We start from the raw sequence: 27,121 nt of genomic DNA on the forward strand, positions 1-27,121 counted from the left end.
ATTTTGAAAATATGACCAATCACAGTTAAGCTTTCACAGGCATTTTGGTTATGGTTGACTCATCTGATTGGCTGCTTCGAAATAGTCACAAAATTCGAACAAGGCGATAGCTCCAAAGAAAACAAACCACTGGCAAAATGCCTCTTTACAAGAAACCCGAAAAAGAAAAGAATCAAAACATTCAAGTTGCAGTTCGATGTCGGTATGTAAATCAACAAAATTGGTTTAGTTGTAACATTTCATCGTTTGTCTTGAGACGTTTTAGTTGTGTTTTTTTCGGACGTGTCAATGATCCGATGAGATGACAAAAGGCCGTGGAACTGCTGAAAAGCTTATATTTTGGCTTCTTATCATGCTTATTTCAACAAGAGCGTGCTATTGAAGACTCTTGCATGTGGGTTAAAGGCGTGTGAACGTACAGAATTATTTTGAGTCGAGTTGAGTATACAAGTCAACAGTAAAGTGTTTTTTCTCCTATGAACATGGAGATTGGAGGCTGGTGGGGGCCTATTAACGGTAATTTTACTTCCCTAATCTCGCATATGATGCGTGTATGACATGATGTATTGATTTCGTATGCTTCAAAAGTCAAGATTACTTTCATATCCACAGGCTATCGACACATATGATATGCCCTATAACTGTATAGTAATAGTATAGTGGCATATCGTATGTGTCGATAGCCAGTGTTCATATCCTAGGCTATAGGAATAAAACATTTAAAATTATTTTCCATAATATTTTGTCCCCCCATGTTTTTAGAAATGTTGTCATTGCCCATAATATGATACTGCTTGTGTGCTGAACTTTCAATTATTAACCATTTATGACAACTTACAAATAATATTCATTATCTCAACTGAGGCCAACAGCATGACTTTTATCCTGTTTCAGACCAATCAATGGCATAGAGAAGAAACAGGGATCGTATGCAGTAGTAGATACAAATGGAGATAAGAAAGAAGTGACAGTCAAAGAAAGACTAGGAGTCAGCACACACACAAAGACCTTCACCTTCGACCATGTGTTTCCCCCACATTGCAAGCAGCTGGATGTCTACCACAGCATTGTCACGCCCATTGTTGACGAGGTCCTCCAGGGATACAACTGTACAGTCTTCGCGTCAGTATATCTTAGTCTTTTGAAGATTTATTAGGATTTTAAAATTGCATATTATAATGCATATCAACCTCATTATTATATATCAGGTCTTTATCTCTGACAGGACCTTTACTAAGGTTAACCTTAAGTCCGGGTTAGAATGAGCCTTCAGTAACCCATGCTTGTTTTAAGAGAAGACTAACAGGATCGGGTGGTCAGGCTCGCTGACTTGGTTGACACATGTCTATTGTCATCGGTTCCCAATTGCGCAGATCGATGCTCATGCTGTTGATCACTGGATTATCTGGTCCAGACTCGATTATTTACAGACTGCCGCCATATAGCTGGAATATTGCTGAGTGCGGCGTAAAACTAAGCTCATTCACTCAGTTATCTCTGACAGATTATTCTTTGTGGCAATATGTGTTATCACCTCCATAGAAGGCTGTGTCTCGTGAATCCTTCACAAACTTTGTCAACCCCGTCTAAATGAAGGATGTGTAGATTCCAGAGGCAATTCGTGGTCAGCTTTCCAAAAGCTTAGGCTTCATTTGTTTGCTGCCTCAATTTTGGGAAAATCTTCCCGAAAGAAAAAACGCCACAGGAATAAATATACCATTGATGATCATGACAGTAGTGAGTGAGGTTAACTACATCGTGGCATCAGCAGTATTGCAACCATATCGCCAGTTGCCCTGGATAGAAGACACATTTGAGTAGATGCCATGACTGTCATAAATACATACAGATGTAAAACATTCAACGCATTTGTATCATGTGATAATATTTCAACAGGTGTTTCTTCACATCTCCTGTCTCTAGAATATTATCAATGTCATCTATGTCTGAAAAGGTCTGTCTGTTAAAATGTATCCTATTTGCAGATATGGCCAAACAGGCACAGGTAAGACCTTTACAATGGAAGGTGATCGCAGCGATGACCCCAACATCTCCTGGGAAGATGACCCACTGGCTGGAATCATCCCAAGAACCATGTACCATATATTTGAGAAGCTGCAGAATCAGGTAGGCAGCCCTCTGTGAAGATTCTGTTCAAGTAATGATGATATAATACACTGTGGGTGTGTTGAGCTAAAATATAAGCACCATATTTGAGATTTCACATTAACCTTATGTCATATCCATGCAGTTGTATGCTTGAATTGTGATGAGTTAGATCCTGAGACTATTGGCAAACATGCCCTGCTCTTGGAAAAAAACACCGCAAGACTCACACTGATACAATGCTGACTCTAATCAAACAGATTGAAGAACAAAATCAGTATGTTCAAATTGTGAAGCATTTTGTATTTGTCAACCACAATGACCATGTGCTTCATCCCTGTTTTCTAGGAGGTCGAGTTCTCAGTGAGAGTGTCCTTCCTAGAACTGTACAATGAGGAGCTGTTTGACCTGTTGGGATCATCAGAAGATCCTCTCCGCCTCCGCATCTATGAGGACAGCACAAAGAAGGTATGTAGACATAGATGCCCTTGATACACAAGAATCAGTTTGATACCCAGTTGCTTTGTAGTGATCTGGATCAGTAATGCTTGTACATATTTCTAACCCGGTTAAACTGTGTAGTTAAAGTAAGTGTTTAAACTGTACAACATTCTATTTTTGAAGCACTAGGTATTATGGCTTGTACAAAACCTTTCTCTATCTTAAGTCCATGTTAAGGTATGGGAATACCATAGATTATTGCCATAGATTATTGAGATAGTCTTGTGTGTGATCCATTGTCATGATCATTGTTTCTTGCATCCAGGGTTCTGTGATTATCTCAGGCCTAGAGGATGTGGTTGTTCGCAATAAAGATGAGGTGTATGCCATCTTGGAGCGTGGAGCTTCCCGACGTCAGACTGCCGCCACACTGATGAATGCTACATCCAGGTAGGTTGTGGTGTTTCATACAACACTCAACTTGATGGGATTCTGGGGTAGGATGGTTAAGCTGGTCGTAAGTGGTGGCCAAATAGATTGGGTGGTCAAGCTTGGTGATTCTTTGATGGCGTGTCATTGCACCCTGGCTACATGGATCAATGCTCATATTATCAGTCAGAACATTTTCTGGTTCAGTCTCAGGGGTGGAAATAACCCATTGCCCGACGCCCGAGTCCAGTGTTTTTTTCTGTTGGACAAGCAAATTTGTATATCACACTGTACCGGTGTCCAGTTGACTTTCCAATATTAATTATGTTGTTTATTTAAAAAATCAACAAGAAAACGTACGGTATAGTGGAAAAATTATCAGGGCAAGTGATTTTACATGTGCCACTGTACCGGAGTACACTAGCAATTTTAACGTTATTTCCCCCCCCTGAGTCTTAATGATTTATAAGCCTTCATTAGGTAGCTATGACAACCTCTAGTCTGTGAGGACAAGAATCACTATGTGATTATGATCACATTGAGAATTTGCAGTTGTTTTGAAGGTGGAAATTCTCTTGTGCAGACTCTGATTGAATTGGGTCCTATCTGTCCTCGTCTCTTTACTCGATTAACTTAATGAACAAATTACTTCATGAATTCCTGGTTGTAATACAAGGCGTATCTGACATGTTCTGTCTAGTCGCTCCCACTCAGTCTTCTCTGTGACGATCCACATCAAGGAGAACACGGTAGAGGGGGAAGAACTCCTCAAGACAGGCAAGCTGTACCTGGTAAGTGCTTGTGTTGATGTCATTGTAGTCTCCAGATCGGAAGCTGTTTGCCAACATTGTTTTGAGTGAAGTCTAAGTGACACGACTCCAAAATGGATGCCAAAAGACTGTCATGATGATAATGAATATAAAGTATATGTTGCAACCAGTGGTGTAGGATTGAGAATCAAGTGCAACACTAACTGTGAAAAGATAATGGACTCCTGATGTTCTGCACCTCCAATGTGTTATGATTTGTGGGGGTTTGGTGTGTTGCCATGGTAACACCTCTGAAGAACATTGTTAACTATGCGACAGGTTGACTTGGCCGGGAGTGAGAACATTGGCAGATCGGGAGCAGTTGACAAGCGTGCTCGGGAAGCTGGTAAGTAAATAATTCATTGATCCTCAGGGAAAGTACCAAGTCCTGCTTGAATAAGAAAAATATTTAGTATGTTGACATTTGCTGTCTATTTTATTCAGTTCTAATATGTAGCAAAATTCAAGTATTGAGAACTCTTTTAGAACTATAGCAATCAACGATTCACCACTACTTGTCAATGAAGACCCCCGTCCTCAAATTTTTAGTTATTCATGCTGAGGGACTAGTAGAAGTTTTCAAAGCTGTAGAGATGTGAGAAGTGTCAGGGTTGTAATGTATTTCATGTGTTTGACAGGTAACATCAACCAGAGTCTGCTGACACTAGGCCGTGTTATCACCGCACTGGTGGAACATGCCCCCCATGTACCTTACAGGTTTGTGCTGCAGGATCAACCAGCTGTTTGTCTGTGCCAGGTTTAGATACCAACACACAGTAAAACTCTTATATTGCAATGTCGTTAACAACAGATCTTATTCTCATCCAATATCTCTGTGTAAAGATCTGTAGACAACCCTAGAGCCAACTTTAACCACCCAGTCTAAATGGATTATTTTATTTATAGCCAACCGCATGTCAGTTTCTAAACTGATTCAGATTCATTTCTTTTCATCATTGGCTGGAAAAGTTAGATCTTAGTTAAAAGACCCTATATCATGGGAGGATTATGGTAGAACTAGTTTTCAACAGAAAAATAATATGCACTGAATATTTTGTTTCAATACGTGATAAGTAAATCTTTAAACATAATTGTAAACAACTGTTTGAAATTAGCTTAGATCAATTGTTGAAAGGGGCCTTTTGTTTGCAGAGAGAGTAAGCTGACTCGCCTCCTACAAGATTCTCTCGGAGGTCGAACCAAGACATCTATCATTGCCACCATCTCCCCAGCCTCTTGTAACCTTGAGGTACACAGCAGTCTTAGTTACAGTATTGTAAGATGTAACGCAAGGGAGTGGGCAATTGTAAGGGTGCGACATTCATATCTGTCAAGACTAATTTCATACTAAAACAAAACCCCATTGAGGATCTTGGTAAGGACTGGTCTTCAGCAGCACATCCTCGTTTTAAGATGGGATTAACAAGTTCAGCTGATGGTTGATGCATGTCTTCATTAGTGTTGGGAATTGGTTAAAATCTCATAATTTATGATTGGTTTGTTATAACGATCAATCATCGAAAAAAATTGGTTAGCGTCATTAATGAAATCTGTTAATGCACATAAAAATAAGGAAAAAACTTGTAGTTCTTTTGGGTTATTTTGCAAAATTTCACATCTTTAAAGGATGACTAGTATGTCAGGAACAGAAATGTCTTGGAGTCTTTAAGATAAATTCAATCATGACTTGAAATGAACTTGTAGTGCTTATGAAATGTAACAGACAAAACCAACCTTGTGAAAAATGTTGTTTATGAAAACAAGTGTTCCAGAATTGTTTGTGTTCGATTATGAGAAAACATGATCGATTGCTTGGTCGTTAAGTCACTGCGACCAATCTTCGATTATTTCAATTAATTGGACCACCACTAGTCTTTATATCCTAAGTGTAAACACTGGTGATCTATAAGAGACCGTTTACAGACCACTTGAGTAGTGCTCAGTGAGGCAACAGATAAACCGAATGTACAAGGCAGGAATTTTATGATGCAGCAAAGAGATAATTTATCAGTGTTCATGATAAGGGTTTCAGATTATTCAAACAAGGACAAGGGTGGTCAGGTAGTCAAGTGTTTAAATCATTTGCTTGTCAAACTGAACACCCAGGTTTGATTCACCTCATGGGTACAATGTGTGAAATCCATTTCTGGTGTCCCCTGTGATGATATGGCTGGAATATTGATAAAAGTGGCGTAAATCCATACACAATCTATCAAGAACCGAACTGATGCTCATACTATTGACCATGTGTTTGCCTGGTAAATGCTTGATTACATTTGGTTGAGGGACGGTGGGGTAGCCTGGTGGTTAGAGCGTTCTCTCGTCACGCGAAAATCCGGGTTCGATTCCCTACATGGGTACAATGAGTGAAGCCCATTTCTTGCGTCCTCCGCCGTGATATTGCTGGAGTATTGCTAAAAGCGGTGTAAAACCCAACTCACTCACTCACATTTGGTTGATTCTTGCCAGAACTGGTATTTTTATGATGATGTCACATAAGATGTAGCAGTACATGTGCTTTGTTTAGTTTGGTTTGTGTTTCATTTGCAGGAAACGTTGAGCACCTTGGACTACGCTCATCGTGCCAAGAACATCACTAACAGACCAGAGGTCAACCAGAAACTGACCAAGAAGGCTCTTCTCAAGGAGTATAATGAGGAGATAGAACGTCTACGTCGTGATCTGCAGGCAGTGAGAGAGAAGAATGGAATCTACCTGGCCGAAGAGAACTATGTGTGAGTTGAAGCTTTAGCAGTGTGACAGGCCACACAGCAGTTTTGCAGCAGTCACAAACTGTCAGTATATTACTAGTGGTTTATTCTGTTGTATTTAAATTGAATAGTAATTGTTCAACAGTGGCACAATCCACATGCTCCCATCGTTGGAGACTTTGATGAAGAATGTTTCCAGGTAGCATTATGATGAACCTTTTTCTTTTTAAAACTTTGCGATTGATGGCTGAAAATTTGTATGTTTCAGTGCTATGCAGAATAAAATCAGTCAGCAGGAAGACTCTATCCAGGAGTTTGAGGAGAAAATCACAGCCCTCACAGAAGAGATGACTTCGGTATGTGTAGGCTCAGGGTGTATGTTATGCCAATAGTCACTTTGTATTGCACTTTTCTGGGCTGGATATAGGCACAAAGCACAGCATTATCATGCCTGTCGATAGATCAGTTTGTAATCAAACTTCAAATAAAGCATACAACAGTTGGTGCTAGAGGGTCACATTACCACATTACCAAACATTTACATCATAGGTGGATGTGTGCAATAAAATGCTTCATGTTTTAGTCAGATCACAGCACCATTAATGACTTCATATAATTGATGTAGTTGTCGGAGCTGTTCACGGACACGAAGAAGGAGTTGGAGGAGACATCGGAGCAGCTGACTGTGACCACCAAGAACCTGGAGGAGACGACAGTAACACTGCAGGAGACCCAGGTGAACCTGAAACACACGACCCAGGACCGCGACGAGCAACAGTTCCTGGTGGGGGAACATGTGAAGACAGAGGACCTGCTGTACACCGAGGCCACTGAGGTAAGCCTGTCACTCAGCTTGCTGTCGGGGGGGGGACTGGTGACGGGGTAGGGATCACATTGGAAAATCTTTAGAGGGATAGAGGTTGAAATTATTGTCAAATTTGGGGAAAAGTTGACACTATTTGAAACAAACTGGTATGATGTATGCATTTTGCACTTAAAATGTATTTTGCTGGATTCATTGTTATTATCGATGTGCATACTTAGTTGAAGGCTTCAATAGCAGATCTGTTTAGTTCTGTGCTTTTAGTATAGTTCCTACAATTGTAGAAGGTGACTTAGTGAAAGATATATGGATTTTGAGAATAAATAAATTTCTTTAGTGACAAAGTTTCATTATTTTCATGAAATACAGCAGAAACCTGTACTCAAATGCATACATTTATTGAAATGTTTTTAAATTTAATGTCATAAATATTTCTGCATTAGTTTACATATATTTTTCCTTATCCTGACTCATGCTTAATTGCTTGTCTCCTTCTTGCGAAAGGTAGTGGAACACTTGAATCCCCTTTTGAAGCTCCCTTCAAAAAAACGGATGTAAAATCACTCACCCAGTGTTATCTCCCTTTAGCTGTTTTGGCGGGAAACTCCGTCACATGACCCCACATGTTTTCACTCTCTCCTTCTTCGCCCTAGAGGACGTTTATGAGAGCGCCTGGGTCCCCTATATGGCGTTATATCCTTTTATATTTAGGCCTTTACTACTAAATTAGCTTTATACGGCATTTACGATTGATATACCAGCAATATGGTTTGAAATTTTTGTCTAAATTATCTGTTTATTCACGTTGTTGACAGTTTTTTTTATCTTGTTTACAACTGATGAAAACTTGCATTCGTTGCAGATACCGTTTGTCGGTTGCTGATTCGCATTTATTATGTCCTAATTGTACTTCAATTGTTCTTCCAGGTTTCGCTGTTAACTTTGTCAGCATTTATCTGAATTTGAATTTAATAATAATTTGTATTCCATTCTTAGACATGCCAAGGACAGGTCTAGACGACTTTTACAAGTCATGTCTAAACCGAGTGATTGCGCTGATAACTGTTTATTGCTGTCTGCTGACATTCACTATTCCAGTGTTTTACCGGTTGCTTCTACGGAGCATGTCGCTGTGACTGATTGCAGCTCAGCATGGACAACGATGAATCTGCAATAGATGTTCCAGAGGAGCCTTTGGGCAGGAGCAGAACCAGACGTTCACTGGAGCATAGCAGATCCTCCTCCTCAGATACGGACAGCCATCAGGAGCCTGCGCGCAGGCACCCTACATACTGTAGAAGAGAATCTACACCTTCACGAAGGCACAGAGACACGTCTCAAGGCTCCAGGGAAGATCCTTATCTGAATCAGTCGCCTGCATGCAGGTCTCCGTGCAGGTCTCCACGAAGACCTCCACGCAAGTCTCCATGCAGGAAGGAGACACAATGGCAACCATCTCCAGAACAAGAAGCCTCTAAATCTGAAGATGATGGTGGAATCATATTTTCCGATACTGAGATCAAATCTTGGATGGCAAATGGATTAGAACTTGCATCACCTTCTGAAGAGGATAATGAAGCATTCACGTATATGATGTCTAACGAGGACTTTGATACACTTACCCTTCCACCCATCGATCCTGTCTTGGATGTATCGGAGAACCTCAGCACAGCCTTCTGGAAGGCAACGAAGTTCCAGAGTCAAAGTGTCCCACCATTCAACGCCAAGAAGTTCTCTCTTCACCGCATGGAACCCTTCATGAAGGCCCCATAGATAGATGAGAACTACAAGATCATCAACGACTCCTGATCTAGGACTTATAAAATGGAGGATAAAAAGTTGGTACAAATAGACACAACTACCAAACGTACCTTCTTTGGTCTAGCCAGGTCAAGAGCCATCAATGAAACCCTCATCGTGAAGTTTAGAAACTTGACCTCTGAAGAAGATAGAATGATCTACTCGTCATTGCCGACAAGGATTGCTGTCTTCCTGTAGTTGGAGTGAGCGCTTCACCAAGTCAATATACAGAGCTCCGTGGTCAGCATCATCTATCTTCGCAGGGGAAATTGAGGACGTGGCCAAGGAAGTAACGAAAGAGTCAAGGGAGGTAATGATGATCAAGTCCATCGATACACTAGTCAGTGTTATCCGTCAGACGTCGCAACCCTACTCCGGCAGGTCGAAGTTTACGGGGATACAGAGAGCCATTGAAAAGAAATACGGCAGCTCCAGAGGAGGCAAGGATTCTTTTCGTCGCCCAACCTGAGCTCCTAGAGGTAACCCCGGAAGAGGCAGGGCACCAAGAGGTGCCAGGAACTGTCGATGCTGAAGGATGGGTTCGGAACGACTGGAGTCTTCCACCCCCAGCCGTTCCCATACAACCTTCAACAGTGGGTGGACGTCTACAACGCTACTGGAAGAATTGGGGAATTCTTCAGGACGACTACGTATCCCAGATCCTACACAGAGGATACAAGATACAACTACAAGCAGTACCACCGTTGACAAGCAACTCTCTGGCCCACAACTATTCTGCCGACCAGATGGAGAACCTACTCAACGCCATCACAACTCTACTCGAAAGGAGGCAATCGAAGAAATAAAACAGGAGCTCGTCACGCCCGGCTTTTACTCCCCAATCTTCTTAGTACCAAAGAAGAATTCCAGGTAAAAGTTCCGACTTATATACAACATGAGGAAATTCAACCAAGATTATCTTCACGAGTCCCGCAAAGTTCAGAATGATACATCTTCCTCAACTGCGACAACTCGTACGTCCGTTAGACTACCTCGCCAGCATAGATCTACAGGATGCGTATCTTCACATCCCGATACATCCGGACTCAAGAAAATACCTACGATTCCTCTTCAACATCACTTCCAATGGAAGGTGCTACCATTTGGAATATCGTCAGCACCCTGGTTGTTTACTCGAGTGACAAAGCCAATCATCACATATCTACATCATCGAGGTCTACGCAGTGCATTTTACCTGGACGACGGGATTCAAGCTCATCAAGATCCCAGTCAACTCAGACTGCAGCTAGACTTCACAATCAGGCTACTCACTCAACTAGGATGGCTAGTAAATCTCCTCAAGTCGGAACTAGAACCCACACAGGATCTGCAATTCCTAGGAATACGGCTCATCACATCGCAGAATCGTATAGTCGTCCCAGAGGAGCGTGGGGTCAGGATACAACAAATGATATCTCTAGCACTACTCTCCCAGTTACCACTACGAAGTTGGCAGAGCCTACTTGGCATTCTCACGTCAGCAACAGACATGACACGCAGAGGAAGGCTACAACTGCGCCCACTACAAGTGTTTGTGAACGCTCATCTAGACAGTCTGGACTCCTTCGGACTACTGGACGGACTGAAACCATATCTCCTATGGTGGACTCGGAAGTCTACAATGTTCAACAAACAAATACCAACATTTGTCTCTCCGGTTCCGGATCCACAAGCATGGGCAACAGATGTTCTAAGCATCTCCTGGGAAGGACTAAACGCTTACGCGTTTCCACCTCCAGCTCTAATACCGCAGGTGTTGCAGAAAATCAAGCAGGCGAAGAACCTGCAACTGATTTTGGTCGCGCAAGGGTGTGGTTTCCCATCCTCATACAAGAACTTTGAAGTTCAACCCTGCAACTCCCAGAGTGGCCGAACCTACTAATTCATCCGCACACCAAGCAAGTACACGGAAGTCCACCAGTATTCCAACTACACGTATGGAACTTATCAAAACTTGCTTGAAGAAAAGAAGATATTCCGCCAGAGCAGCGAACGCAGTCACACTAGCTCTACGTAGATCAACCCGCAGCTTGTACGACGACAAGTGGCAGAGTTTTGAGAAATATGCATTGAGGAAGGGCTTCACGGCGATGAAAGCAACACATCCTCAAGTGGCGGAATACCTTTGTCATCTAAGACAAACATGGCGGTTAAAAGGTTCAACACTCTCTACATACCTAGCCGCCCTCAGCTCAGTTATCACCATGAAGACGAGTGTGAAACTGACCAAAGTACCAGAGATACTGGCTCTACTACGCTCCTTTAAGTTGGAAGACCAACAAAAGAAATTTAAAGCGCCTGCTTGGGATCTCAACGTAGTCTTGCAGCATCTCACCAGTGACGCTTACGAACCACTAGAAAGGACATCCTATGAGTTTCTAACACATAAAACTCTGTCCCTGGTCACCTTGGCAACAGCAGCTCGGATGTCAGAAATACATGCTCTGGACTTTGAACGAATACGATTTGATGCACATCGCAACATCATACATCTGGGATTGAGTTGGGATTTCATAGCAAAGAACCAACTGCCCGGTCAGCCAGACAGAAAATTCCACATCCCCAGCACTCTTGTCAGTCCTTGGGCCACAGGATACTCAGGATCTATCCATATGTCCAGTCAGAGCATTGAAAGTCTACCTACAAAGGTCTAAGACGAGGAGACTAAAATTCAAGCACCTTTTCATCCCTCTATCTACGGAGACACCTACAGAGATCCCACGTACAACAATATCAATATGGATGAGAGCCATCATCTTAAGGGCCTACAAAGCAGCAGGAACTTGAGCCTCCACGAGCCTCAATCCTCGTGAAGTCAGAGCACTGGCATCGACATTCGCTCTACATGGAAACTGCTCCATCTCGACAATAATGGAGGGCTGCTATTGGAAGTCAGAGACGGTGTTTGCCAACCACTACCTCAGAGACATGGCTACCAAGGACGTCTCCGGCATTCACCAGTTTGGGCCTTTTGTTGTAGCACAACAATTGACGGTTCCTCAAAGGCGCTGAGATGAATCTCACCCTTTTATCACGTGACTTGTAAAAGCCAACACTCAGAAGAGTTAGAGCTTAGAGTCCATGCGCATGTCTGGGATAGGCCAGCATGAGTGACAGACCCTATACTTGTAAGGACATACTCGTATATGATGAAGGGTCGCTTCTCCACTTGATGCGAGCAGCGAGCATCAAGACATGGAGACACTGAATGTCAGGAGAAGCGGTTCCAGAGAAATCTGACAAGTTGTTGTCCCCCCAAACTCATCAGAGGAAGCTAGAAGGAAGGATCAGCATAGTACTATAAGAAGTTCCCTCAGGGGGGTATGCAGGACGTAAATCAGCATTGAATCCAGAGTGGCTTGACCCACCACCGGTTCTGTTAGATTCTACAAGCAATTAAGCATGAGTCAGGATAAGGAAAAATATGTAATTTCTTTTATTAAATTGATATTTTATACTTATCCTGACTCATGAGGTAAGCCCTCCCAACCTCCTCTCATGGCACTCTGGATGTCCTGAAATCCAGGTGTCGGAGAGAGAGTGAAACATGTGGGGTCATGTGACGGAGTTTCCCGCCAAAACAGCTAATGGGAGATAACACTGGGTGAGTGATTTTACATCTGCTTTTTTTAAGGGAGCTTCAAAAGGGGATTCAAGTGTTCCACTATCATTCGCAAGAAGAAGGAGACAAGCAATTAAGCATGAGTCAGGATAAGTATATAATATCAATTTTAATTAAAAATTACATATTCGTATAAAATACTTAAGTAGCGGATTGACAGAGCAATTAAGTTTTGTGAAATCAAAGTCTTCTTCACTTGATGTTTTTGTGTGTTTAGCTGTTGAGCACAGCTGAGTCATCAACATCCGATGTGAGTGGTCTCCATGCCAAGTTGGACAGGAAGCGGGCAGTAGAGGCCCACAATGAGGAGAGCCAGGTGACCTTCCAGGAACGGTTCCGAAATGACATCAGCAACATGCGCAACTCAGTCAACACCTACCTCTCCCAACAGGACTCCTTCAAGACCAATGCACTCGGCAACATAGGTTTGTACACGACCATTACCTAAACAGTGATAGGTTTCCTTGTCATAGGGCAAAGCTGTCATACGTACGAGCTGGTTCCCGACTCCCTTTGTGTGCGCCAACTTGCGATATCCCAGACGGGGCCCAGCATACTTCTGGTACCACATTTCCAGTGACAAGCGTATATTCAAGAACCAGTTCTGGTTCCAAATTGTGTGACCGCCAATTATAACTTTACTAGACCCGACCAGGTGTATAACCATGTTTGGCTGTCACAGCTGTTGACAGCCTTAATAGCTGGCTAATTTGGGGATGGTTAGGTCAGAAATTTGTTATTCCTGCAAGGATTATCTGTTTCTAACAACCATGAGACCATTCGAAAATGTATGAAACGTTGTTTGTCACCAGAAGTACTAAGGTCTCGCAAAGTGCTTATTGTGTCCTAAGCAATCTTAGCCCTACAAGGTTTGTAACTCCAGTTGTCTTGAGACATAGCCTTAAGATGGTCTTATTGCTGAAGTCGTTTTGTGCATATGGGCCCAGGTAGAATGTGTTCTTTGCACTACATAGTTAGTTTAAGAGGAAAGTCATTTGGGATCATGAGGAGATTTCCAGGTCAGGCAAACTTTTCTGGTAGTTAAAGGTGATTAAATGGATGACTGACTTGGCTGATAGCATGTCACAGTAACCTGATGGCATGTCACAGTGACCTGATGACGTGTCACAGTGACCTGATGGCATGTCACAGTGACCTGATGGCGTGTCACAGTGACCTGATGGCGTGTCACAGTGACCTGATGGCGTGTCACAGTGACCTGATGGCATGTCACAGTAACCTGATGACATGGATTGTTGTTCATTATATCAACCACTGGACTATTCAGCAGGTCATACAGCTGGAGAATTGTCAGTTGCAGTGTTAATACAACACAAGTGCTGATTTTAGTGTATTATGCTTTCAGTAAATACCCTGTTGTTACATTTTTGTAATCATTATATCTCCATTACCCAATGACTTCTTGTATGTAATGGCAATTTATATCATCAAAATTCTTACGCAACAATTTCCCTCCAGAAACAATGTTGAGCCGTGGCAAATCACAGGCAGACAGTTTGACATCGCAGATGACCGGTCTGGTGTCCCTACTTGGTACCCATGTAAAGACAGTTGACGCCCATACACAGCAGGGACACGAGGACAGTCTCAGCACCCTCTCCCACATCCAGGAGGCCGTACAGTCCACCAAGGTAGGTAGTCAGTTCCAGGTGTGGAGATCATCCCTTAACACATAGTAGCACACTGTATGTGTCACCAGTATATGTATTCCTTTTTCAGAAGAAGTCATCCTTGGGGTACATATAAGCATTAAAATGTCCATTTTAAATACATATGACAGTTGTAACAATATTTCAATAAAATATTTTACAAAATGGAAAACTCGTTTTTGTCTTGTGAGACCACCCCACAGGGCCCCACAGGGCCCTCTACAGCCAACAGCGGGTAACTCTGGCTGCTTACCTCAAACCTCACTTTTCATGCTGTCGTTTGTATAAATCTTATGATCTACTGGGGTTATTGAAAGAGTTCCACCTTGATTGCATTGGGCATTTTATTTGGAGATACACCTTTGCTGAAACACTGTGAGTTTGAGTATATAAGCAGGGCTCCTTATAAATTCTTGAGGCATCGAGTATTTACTCACAAGTTATTCACATTTAGCAGTATTCTTTAGGTATTCATGATAACTTTACTCCCTTGGGTCCAATCAGTTGGGTATTTTTGCACCCATACTTTTGTTTCAATAATTTTGCCTAAAATGCTCTCAAATGATTTCCTTGGAGACACCAGAAACCCATGATTCTGGGATTGAATCCTGATTTGCCCCCAATTGTTCTGAGCACCATTCCCAAGCTTGTGTTTCATGCAGTAATAATAGTACATGTCTTCAACCTGTGTCACCTCAAACTCATTAAGCTAACAGAAAATGATATAACTGGAATATTGTTAAAGCACAACAGTTTACCTAACAATAAGCAAGATGTCAAGCCTATTAAAGCATTTTCTCTGCTGTAGAGTTCATGTACGTGGACTGTGGCCATATAATCAGTAAATACAGTTCCGTTAGTATAGTTATCTGAAGAGAAAAAATTGGGCAATGTTGTACTTCAAGGGTGTTGAAATCTATCCTTCATATATTTACACAAAGAAATCAAAATAAATTGGGTAATGTTGAACTATTTTGTGTCTTTTAAGCAAATACTCACCTGATCTGGAGCTCTGATGTAAGACAGTTTATCTATATCCAGCAGGCACATATTACAAAAGACACATAGTACAAGAGATTCACAAACATACTACTATTGTGTTGTTAATGTCTCTACCCTCTTTCTCCTGACAGAGTTCGGAGGTGTCAGCTCTGGACTCCCTGACTCAGACTGTGGTTGTTTCCTCGCTCACCGAGCTGCAGAACAACATGAAGCAACTCAGCTCATCTCTCAGCTCTTTGGCGGAGTATGTGCAGCAGCAGGTTAGTGAAATCATTATTACCTACGAGGGCGAACATATCAGGGTTCATATTTTTCATACGATGCCCTAGGGCTAAATATCACTTTGTCATGGTGACGTTTCTTCTGTGACGTTGCATTCAACATGCGGCGATGGCGGGTAGACAGCCTATGTTTGAAAGTAGATTGGGGTTATTTTCCTCAATTTGATGACTTCGGCAATTAACAGAATATTATATTCGTGCCCATATCATACTATGTTTACGACACTCGTGCCTAAATATCGGTATATCCCTCGCTCTCACTCGGGAAATACCAACATTAAGGCACTTGTGTTGTAAATATAGTATGACATGGGCACTCATATAATATCCTCTATATGTGTCATGCCAATATAAAAAAGTACTGGAATATTTGAAAGAGTGTAAGAATATTATACCGGGTAAGTTAGTGAGCAATTAATGAGAATCTAAACAAGTTTAATGCTTTTCTGTAAGCAATGTTAAGAGGATTAGTAAACTATGGCCACACTGCTGCCTTGTGACAGGCACAAATCATTGTTCAAAACAGCTGCTTGTGATATTGTTATCCCCCGCAACGCGTTTTACGGGGGGTATTAAAATGGACTCCGTCCGTGCGTCCGTCCGTGCACTTTTGTCTTTTCCGGAACAGAACTCTAAAACCGTTCACTATTTCTTCACCAAACTTGGCACATAGATAGATCTGGCGGTGTACTGGTGCCTTTTGGTACTTATGGATTTCTGAATAATATATTTTGGGCATTTCCATGGCAACAAGCTTGACTAATACTGAAATTAGTGGTAGTGTTCTTTTCCGGAGCAGAACTCTAAAACCGTTCAATGTTTCAAACTTGGCACATACATATATCTGGTGGTGTACTGGTGCCTTTTGGTTGTTTTGGAATTCTGAATAAAATATTTTGGCGTTTCCATGGCAACAAGTTATACTAGTACTTTGACTGAAATTGGTGATAGTGCTATTTTCTGGAGCAGAACTTTCAAAACCTTTCAATACTCTCCTTCCACTTTTCTATATACACACATAAATATTTGACATAATTATAACTCGTAGACATAATCATGAAAAGTATTTTGCCATTGCAGAGGATATTGATGACTTTGTTCTCTTGTTACCCTGATTTTTCAAACTGTTGAGACATTTCCCCTTGACTTTCATGGTTTGTTATTTTCACAACAGTGCAAAACAACCCTCGTATTTGAGATTATATTGTTTTCTTACCATAAATCCCACCTACTGTGCTTTGTTTTTCCAAATATTGCGCTGTTTCCTATTTATGGTAAATTGTTTTAACAGCGAGAGAGTCAGACTGCCCTAATCAAGGCTCACACACAGAAGCTCCACACAGACTTGAGTGCTATCACAGACACTGTGAGGAGTTATGAGAAAAGCCAGCATGAGAAGATTGTGACACTACAAACACAATCCCAGGAGAATGTGGCCACTCATGGCACTCTACAGAAGAGCATAGAGGAGAAACTGAAGGAACTGACTGACCTGATACACAACAAACACTCACATGTTGCCCAGTACAATACACAGGTAAGACCAACAGGGACAGTGGTAGTTATGTGATGCAACATACGCTTGTTTGGTCAACACTGAAGGTACTTGGTCTGTTCTTGCTTGTCCTGTCAATAAACAGGGTAGACGACATGGCCTTGTTTGTCCTGTCAGTAAACAGGGTACAGGACATGACCTTGTTTGTCCTGTCAATAAACAGGGTAGATGACATGGCCTTGTTTGTCCTGTCAATAAACAGGGTACTTGACATGGCCTTGTTTGTCCTGTCAATAAACAGGGTACTTGACATGGCCTTGTCTGTCCTGTCAATAAACAGGGTACTTGATATGGCCTTGTCTGTCCTGTCAATAAACAGGGTACTTGACATGGCCTTGTTTGTCCTGTCAGTAAACAGGGTACTTGACATGGCCTTGCTTGTCCTGTCAATAAACAGGGTACTTGACATGGCCTTGTTTGTCCTGTCAGTAAACAGGGTAGACAGACATGACCTTGTTTGTCCTGTCAATAAACAGGTACTTGACATGGCCTTGTGTGTCCCATCAGTAAACAGGGTACAATCGACATGGCCTTGCTTGTGAGGTCAATATATAGGGTAGATGACATGGTCTTGCTTGTCCTTTCCATAAAGAGGGTATATGACATGGTCTTGCTTGTCAGACTGAAAAAGCACTCTACATGGAGCTAGTAAGACTTCTAGTTCCTGTGCACAGCTATTGAGTGCTACCATATATCATAATTAAGAGCTTATAAAATCGTTTTCTGATGATAGTACAGGGTTTAAAGGCCAACAGTGTTGTAATGCTGTCTCTCATCTTCAGGTGACGGAAGCACTGGGAAACAGACAGGAAGATGTGACACAGCTGTCCTCTAGCATACAGAGGTATGTCCATGTTGTTACTTGTCATTTTCACCTTTTCAAAACAAAAACGTCTTCTGTTGTGGTATAGTGTGTGTTTCAGATGTTCAGTCGTATGTGACATCTTTTTATTAAAAGATTAATGAGGAACATTGTCAGCTATGTCTCTTTGCACAGCTGAGGTTAACTTTCAGTATCGTCTCCTTTGTTTTGCCATCATTAGGCATGCTTGTAATCTTCTTCCTTGCATGTATGCCTATATCACATTGCAAGTGTCCTTTACAATAATTTTGAAATTTTACCTTTAACCCTTCAATTTCGTGACATTTATATTTAATGTGCTTATTTTTGTCAATATTTGAGAAATTAGGAAGTTTTTTGTTCAAATTTGGATTTTTTTGCTGTAATTTCCGGCCGATTTAGGGCCAAATATAGGCCTTTCGAGCAAATGTAGAAAAATCCTTGGAAGATTAAAAACATTTATCCATTAATGTCATGTATGTTACATGCATGTGTGTATTGCAGTGCTGTAGACAGTGCTACCACTGACTCCTCCACCAGTTCAGACAACCTACAGAGTCAGCTGCTCAGCTGTGAGAAGTCAACATGGGAACAGATCGACAAGGTCAGTCTTTACAGTTAGATAATCAAGATTCTGTAGAATGCTTCTATTGTGGAAGTCAGTGCTTCTTGTTGCAGAGATACTCACATGAAGGTCCGGGTTAGAATTGATCTTCAGCAACCCATGCTTGTCATAAGAGGCGACTAACGCGATCGGGTGGTCAGGCTCGCTGACTTGGTTGACACATGTCATCATATCCCAGTTGAGTGGATTGAAGCTCATGCTGTTGATCACTGGTCCAGACTTGATTATTTACAAACTGTTTTTGTTCTTTTACAAAACACTCATGCCTTTATTTGGAAATTGAAGCTGACTGAATTTGGTGTGTTTTAGCTTAAATAATATATTTTACGTGTTATCAAGTGTGTGCATAATAAATCTATGACCCATCTGACTAAATCATGTTTGCAGATGTGTTCTAATCTTGAAGACAATGAGAAGAAAGTGGGGAAACTTCAGACAGACATCACAGACAACCTGAAGCAGAGATGTCAGGTCAGTCCACGGGACACCTTCTCACTCTAATCCCGAGAGTTTGCAGCTGTCCTGCTTGAACGAATCAGAAATGTCCACTTTGTTTCCTTTTCCTATCACTTTTAGTTGGTTGAAATTTGTTGCAGAACTAAAGTACTGAGGACCGGTTTGAAATTAGGACCATCAATGTTACTTGTCAGTGAGGACTTACATCGTCAGACTTCACTTGTAAATCCTGTACAGTTTATTAGGCTTGGCCAAGTGTGAATGTCATAAGCAGTATAGCAACATTTGGGGATAGAGGGTTATAATATTTTCAAACCCTCACTAGGATTATTCAGCAATTTCTTAGATTGGTATTTTTAGATTGTAAATGATCCAGAATGACTGCCCAAAGTACAAAGAGTGGGTTCATGATGAATTCTGTTCTAGTTCCAAATTCTCACTTTCAATATGTCACTCAATTTTGAACTTTAGCTGTGAGGAAAACTGCCATAAGCATAGGAAGGCAAAAGCAAAATGGAACCTGTTATAAAATTTATTCAGTATTTAAATAAAAAAAATTAATTAATTTACATCCCTGTCAAGTCTGAAATGTGAAACTAAAATATATGTAAAATATGAATCAGTTGATGTCATACAAGCATCATTACAGTCCATCCTATTAGCAGCTTTATTAGTGGATGGAAACCAAATGAAACAAGAAAGAAAATACAACAATAGATATTCATTGTGAAGTGAATTGTGAGGATACTGAACTAGGGTGACGCTGTTTGCTGTTGTGTTTAGGCCTGGGAAGACCACAGCCGTGAGACAACAACAACATTAGACAAGCACAGAACAACACTGCAGGACAACCTGAAACAACATCTCAACAACACACAGGTAAGGTGTCCCCACAATGTGCAGTCTGTGTAAAGATTTGGCTTAAAGTTATTCTTGAGGAACTGTTGCTTGTTGTAAGAGGCAACTAATAGGATTGGGTGGTCAGGCTCGCTGACTAGGTTGATGCATGTCATCTTGTCCTAATCTTGTAGACTTATGCTCTTGATGCAAATCACAGGATTGTTTGGTTGATACTCAAATATTTACAGGCTGTTGTCATATCTCTATTGCTGAGTGTGGTTTTAGACAGCAAGCAAACAAAACACATGTGAGTGAAAGCTGTAGGGCTTCCTGGTGAGCATATATGTCTCCAGCAACTCAAGGTTGTCATCTGAGCTTGGCTGGTCAGACCACCTCTGTGGTGTAGTGGTTAGAGCGTCCGCCCGGAGAGCGGAAGGTCGCGGGTTCCATCCCCGACCGAGTCATACCAAAAGACGTTAAAATATGGTACTTGTTGGTCCCTGCCTGGCGCTCGGCATTAATGGGTACAACAAGGACTGGTCTGGTCGGCTCGGAGTCAGTATACTGTGTCTGAGTGGGGTATTCATGCTTACTGCGGCGTGGTATCTCAGTGGGCTAGCACTATAAAACCAGCTTAAGTCTGGGCTAGTACATACACATACACATACACACGCATGCACGTCGTCATATGAGCGAAATATTCTCAAGCACAACGTGAAACCCAATTTCACATCATCTCACCTTGGCTGGTCAGGTTTGGTGACGTAATTCATTTCATGTCATCTACCTAAATTGCATGGATCAGTGACCATGATGTCAAATGTGTTACTGCTGGAATATTACAGAGTGGTTTTAAACAACGAACAGAAAGTGTAGCATGTGATAGAATTGGTAGTGAATGAAATTAGCACTAACCTGAAGACATTTGTGTTAAAGGGTGATCATGGTTTTACCTAGGTATATATAGTCACGAGGCTGGTAGACCTTCAATGTTAATTCCTATACCTGCATGGAAGTATTTCTAACTACTAATCAGAAACACTACCTGCTTTTTGGTGTTGTAAGTCCATATAATTAACTGATTCAATTTAATACAGGTATACTTTGTAGATATTTAGAAGGAAGAGCTATCTTGGTATTTTCTGACGGCCATGTGTCTGCTTCAGTCCCTGGCTGCATCAGTGTCGGAGGTGTCAAGTCAGGTGTCTACATGTGTCGGGGAGAATCTAGAGATGGAGGTGTCCGAGCTGGGTCAGCAGAGGAAGTGTGTGGATGAGCAGCATGCAGGGACCACGACGTTCAGTCAGACCCACACAGAGGAGCTGCAGGCTAGGCTGGGTGACGTGGACAAGTTCATGGCAGAGGAACTCCACAAAGACATTCCTACAGGTGGGTGGCTCCTGGTTGATCCACAGCCTAACTGGTTTGGTTGATTATATGGATAGACTTTGTGACTTGGTTGAATGTGTTGTATATTCTACTCCAATGGCAAGATCATTTCTTGCAATATTGGCCACTGGATTGTCTAGACTAGAATCAGTTATGTATATGCTGCTGTCAGATATGAATGAAATTATGTACATATACTGGATTGAATAACCTAACATTCATACCAACGAAAATGATTTGGGAAAATTGAAAGGTTTAAAGTTGGATGATCTTAATGTTATTGGTGGACATTATTTGAAAATTAGAGACTGTGTAATAGCTTGTTTGGTAAATATAATTCATTATCATAATTCATTTCCATCAACTTATTGAGAGACATCATATTGTCCCCATTGACCAGTAACTTAATTTAAAATCGGCCATGTAACAGTAGAGTGAGTGAGTATGGTTTTACACCGCTTTTAGCAATATTCCAGCAATATCACGGCTGGGGACACCAGAAATGAGCTTCTCACATTGAATCATGTAATGGTAGAATTTAACCTTATCATCCTAAAACATCGAATGTACAGATATTTTTAAGTACTGCCGTTCCAGTGAACAAGTAAATTTATAACTGAATCGAAATGCTACATATTACATTCTAGTGTTTCCTGAAATGCAAACATGTGGAAGTTGTCTCCCTTAGATCAGTTGACTTGACACTTAGGTTCCCCATTTTCTGAACAGTCACACACTCTAACTACATTGTGTTATTGTTCTGGCAGGTCAAACCCCCCAGAGGCGAGACTTCAGCTACCCCCGGGCCCTCAGTAAGACTGACCCCCACGATGCCTTGCTGAAAGAGTTCCGGGACCATCAACAGGCTGACCCCCTTGCAGTCAGTCTGTCAGATGCCCTTGAAGCTGCAGAGGTGGACGACAAGATGGTCAGTTCACCAGAACCTGAGGTACGTGGTCAGCAGTTTCCTATTGCCAGACATTTAGAATCAACCTGTCAATATTGTCAAAGTTTATGTAAGTTTCGATCCCATAAAATCAGATGTGTTACCCCATCGCGATACCTGTTGACTGCCTCCTTGGCCCAGTTAACAGATTGTCTGTCCAGACCGTAAAATATCATTGGTTCATTCTCCATACAAAATGATCTTGTTGCTCAAACACATCACAAGTTGCTACTTGTTTGACTGTCTTGTGCCTGACATTTATGGGATAACACAAGAAATTCAGCTTGGGGGTCAATGTAATGTGTCTGTCTGGAGCGTTAGGGTAGCCTGGTGGTTAAAGCGGTCGCTCATCACACCGAAGACCCGGGTTTGATTCCCCTCATGGGTACAATGTGTAAAACCCATTTCTGGTTTTGCCTGCCATGATATTGCTGGAATATTGCTAAAAGCAGCGTAAAACTTAACTCACTCTCTCACTCACTGTAATGTGTCTGAGTGGGGCATCCATATTAATCTGCGGCATGGTATCTCCATGGACTATAACTATAAAAACCAGTGTTAGTCTGGGCTAGTATTAATAGCCACACTCTCTGATCAAAATATTTTTGAAAAAAACATTTCACAGTGAAAGCTTCCTATTGAATCATAGAGATGTAGAAATGATTAAATCAAAAATTGTTTGAAAAGGAAATCTTTTGTCGTTTGGATCCGTGTTACCTGATTGAATGTGTTGTATAACAAGCAGCTGTCTTTCAGGATGTGAAGGACATATCTGACAGCCTCAGTGACGCCGGCAGTGACGTCTCCACCAACTCCAACACATCCGGCATCTCCACACTCAGTGACAAGAGTCGGGTATGTACACACGAGGCTGCGGTATGATGTACTTGAAGGACAGGGTATCTCACTAGCTTCATTGAGATGAATTATTATGAATTTACTGTCATATTACAGGAAGCATGGGATTCTGATATTTCATGACTCTCTGGATTATTTTGTGAATGTTTCATGCTATTTGATGAAATGTTTATGTGTAGTCTAAAGTATGGCCCATAATTATTATTGTGGTACCACTGTATACAAATGAAATCAAATGATATGCAGGTCAGGAATTCACCAAATATATATTAAACATACTGTTTGCGTAATGAAATACAATTTAATGACTGTTTGAACAAAAAAAATAAATTTTCTTTGTCCTTTTAAAATATCTTCAGTTTGTTTTTTTCCTGTGACATTGGACATTATTCCTCAAATCACATTTATGTTTTCAAATTGAAATGTGGAATTATATTTATGACCTATAATTTTCTAAATACATTTATGTTTCCAGGTTTCCAACAAGGAAAACAAGCAACGGATGAAGCCACCAAGTTCATCCAGAGTGAAGAAGAACATAACGACACGGACCCCAAATAAAACTCTCACCCCCCCAGAACAAGACCAAACTGCCCCTGCGGCAGGGCAACACTCCTCTCTCATAAATACAAAACATATTCTATAATCATAATATTTAAAACCTTCATGTAATCTCTGTTGGACTTGACTGCATATAGTCTAATCCGCAAGTGATGTGCACACAGTGTAGCTGTGACCTTAAACTACAGCTCTAGCTATTACCCTGAACTAAATCATACACAGCACAGTGGTTAAAGCGTTCGCTCGTCACGCTGAAGATCCGGGTTCGAATCCCCACATGGGTACAATGTGTGAAACCCATTTCTAGTGTCCCCCGCCGTGATGTTGCTGGAATATTGCTTAAAGCGGTGTAAAAACCAAACTCACTCACTCATACACAGCACCAGCGACAACTTAGTCAGAGTGTGGAGGTTTGAAATTTCTAGCCTGAATTAACATGACTGCCCAAAGTGTTGAGATCCATAATCACAAAACTCTGGCCTGAAAATTGCATTCATATGCACAGAACTTTCAGTTGTATCTATCCTGGTGTCTTTTCTTGAGGATTTCTTGAGGATTTCTTAAGATTATGCTGTGCCCCAGTTGGTTGCACAATACAATTGTGGCTTGTAAACTTTAATATAGACATATGACAATCATAGACCTATAACTGTATTATGAAACTGGACCCAGGGCCCGCTTCTGGAGCAACAATTGCCTTTTGAAATGGGCTCATAGTCCTATTCCACAAACAGTCTCAATAAACATCAGTCATATCTCATACCTTATAAGGGGCGGTGGGGTAGCCTAGTGGTTAAAGCGTTGACTCGTCACGCCGAAGACCAGGGTTCGAATCCCCACATTGGTACAATGTGTGAAGCCCATTTCTGGTGTCCCCCGCCGTGATGTTGCTGGAATATTGCTAAAAGTGGCGTAAAACCAAACTCACTCAGTCAGTCAGTCATACCTTACAAGGACAAATCTCTTTGTAAAACTGTAAACAACAAAACTTCATCAATATTCCAATGGTTTGTATACAGTATTATCCTCCTGAATCATTGGAAAATGTAGTGTACACAAGCCTGTGAGGTATTATCAAGGCTTTATCCTATCCTATCTGTTCATCTTCAGTGCTCCTATCCTTCCTACTCAAGCTCTGTATATTACTGTGTATCATATTGTATAAAAGCATATTATGCATGCATTGCCATTATTTATGTCAAGGATAATGTCCTGTAAATATCATTGCTCATCATAGTCTGCTGAAAGCAGGAATAGTGAAAATTAGTGTTTCAGTTCTAAATCTATTAATGTATAGAATTGTTGAAAAAGTGTTAAAATATGTGTTATGTGGACAGCTTGAATGAGGCTATGCTGAATATTCAAGCTGACATTACTGTCAACTTTGTGTGCAGTTCTAGGTCTGGTTCTGTCGATTAATTTGCTCATCATCAAATATTATTGATTTTGTTTACAATTTTTAGATGAAAGTTCAGTTTAATCTTTTTATTGAATTTATTTGTATGAAAACTGTTTTATATCAAGCTTGAATTTTTATGCTATCATGTAGAATTTTAAGTAAATGATTGGTGTCTGTTGTCATTAATGTGGACTAGTTGTATAAACAAGTTGAAGTCACAAGGATTTCATTTGTATGAGACAGATTGATGTGAAGTGTATATACACAACATGAAATGTAAGGCTGAAACAAAAGTGATAGAACTACAGTGTTATCCCGTCTTTATTAATCCTCTACCCGACAGAGTTGTGTCCCTTTAACAATACTTGCTGGCGAGCATCTCTTACATCTTTGGTGGAGCAATATATCTAAACTTTAATGTAGTGTGTGAGGATGTTTGTATAAAACCGAATTCTGGCATACAGAAAATATATGATCCCGACAAGAAACATTCACGGAAATGCTTGATCCTGATAGCGATGGTACTACATTGAAACAGAAGCTATCATTCCCGTCAAGCATGGCTATGTATTGTTATTACACTCTGTAATGAAGCTGTAAGCAGTCACTACATTCATATTGTTTCCTTTGTTCCACTAAAGAGCAGTTAAAACCTGACTGGATCATTTTCAATATGTAATTTAACTGTCAATGTGAGCTTGTTTTGGTAAATCTTATTAAACAACATATATATTCTATTTGGTTCTTCTTGTTTTGTTACCTGAGTCATAATGATGTTGAAGGCACCAGACATATGTTCACGGCTATTAATATGGTAATATTTCAGAAAAGCAGACTCGGCATACGTTAAGAGGGGCTTCTTCCCCACATTGGGAATGTTATGAATGGTGTTTACTGTTTTGAAGTTGAAAAATTATTTTACCAGAAGTTGTGATGTTGCTGAAAGCAGGGGAAACTCACACAAACTCACAAAGTGGCAGCAGGATTTCACCGTATGGTGCCCATTTGCATTGAAACTGTATGCCACCCCAGAAGGTCCCGATAGATCAGGGGCTCCTTTCACGAAGCAACCTTTACTAAGGTTAACCTTAACTACCATTCTTTAACACTGCACTAAGGTTACCTTAGCGACTTATGATCACCTTAGTGCTTTGTGAAAGGAGGCCCTGGGTGCCGTTCCACTAACCGATCCAAGCTTAGATCGAGACTCTTTCGTGCAAGAGATAGAGGAATGCGAGGCACGCGTTATCTCCCTTTGCATAGTCTAGCAAATGATAGAAAGTAGTTTACGAACCAACTGAGAGTGAGTGAGTTTAGATTTACGCCGCACTCAGCAATAGTCCAGCTATATGGCGGCGGTCTGTAAATAGTCTAGCTAAGATGCATAGCGTTCACTAACATGAGCGTTCATGTTAGTGAACGCTATGTATCTTAGCTATAAATAATCGAGTCTGGACCAGACAATCCAGTGATCAACAGCATGCGCATCGATCTGCGCAGTTGGGAACCGATGACATGTGTCAACCAAGTCAGCGAGGCTGACCACCCGATCCCGTTAGTGGCCTCTTACGACAGGCATGGGTTATTGAAGTTCAATATTCTAACACGGTCCTTCATGGGTATTTTTCCAACCAAGTGTAAACGTGGAGAAAAAAAACTAGAGCAAAATATTAGGGTAGTGAGCACCTTGGTTTCAGGAAATCTGGGCTGTGAGAACATAGCATTGGGTTAACGCTTTTTGGAACAATATTCAGCTATATTTAGGTTAAGGCCACGCGATATCGCCATGATGTATGATCTGATTATAATTCTGGGTTTTGTCATTGCCATCCCCCGTGTCCTCCGGTAGTCGGCGGCTCCTGGAGAACAGATTAATATCACGGATGTTCGTATTAGCCCACGGGTGTCATATTATATCCGTGTTTGAAAAGTCAATTGTTAAAGTCCGTGATCATTT

At 41.2% G+C, this 27,121-nt stretch overlaps 1 protein-coding gene across 1 annotated transcript; it reads left to right on the top strand.

Annotated features, from left to right (window-relative positions):
* The first annotated feature begins 58 nt into the window (after positions 1-58).
* On the top strand, positions 59-23,850 carry LOC124273176 (kinesin-like protein KIF11-B). Its single transcript, XM_046708394.1, has 24 exons — positions 59-202; positions 895-1,122; positions 1,986-2,127; positions 2,455-2,574; positions 2,873-2,997; positions 3,677-3,767; positions 4,065-4,131; positions 4,424-4,502; positions 4,938-5,034; positions 6,336-6,520; positions 6,765-6,852; positions 7,122-7,331; positions 12,959-13,166; positions 14,221-14,393; positions 15,545-15,673; positions 16,986-17,231; positions 18,032-18,093; positions 18,595-18,694; positions 19,103-19,186; positions 19,955-20,050; positions 21,178-21,400; positions 22,168-22,349; positions 23,103-23,201; positions 23,680-23,850. The coding sequence occupies exons 1-24, from the start codon at positions 138-140 to the stop codon at positions 23,848-23,850; spliced, it is 3,270 nt and encodes a 1,089-aa protein (XP_046564350.1). The 5' UTR covers positions 59-137.
* Positions 23,851-27,121: the final 3,271 nt, after the last annotated feature.

This window comes from Haliotis rubra, unplaced genomic scaffold (genome assembly GCF_003918875.1).
Source record: "Haliotis rubra isolate DU_JTF1 unplaced genomic scaffold, ASM391887v1 Scf1775, whole genome shotgun sequence".
NCBI lineage: Eukaryota > Metazoa > Mollusca > Gastropoda > Lepetellida > Haliotidae > Haliotis > Haliotis rubra.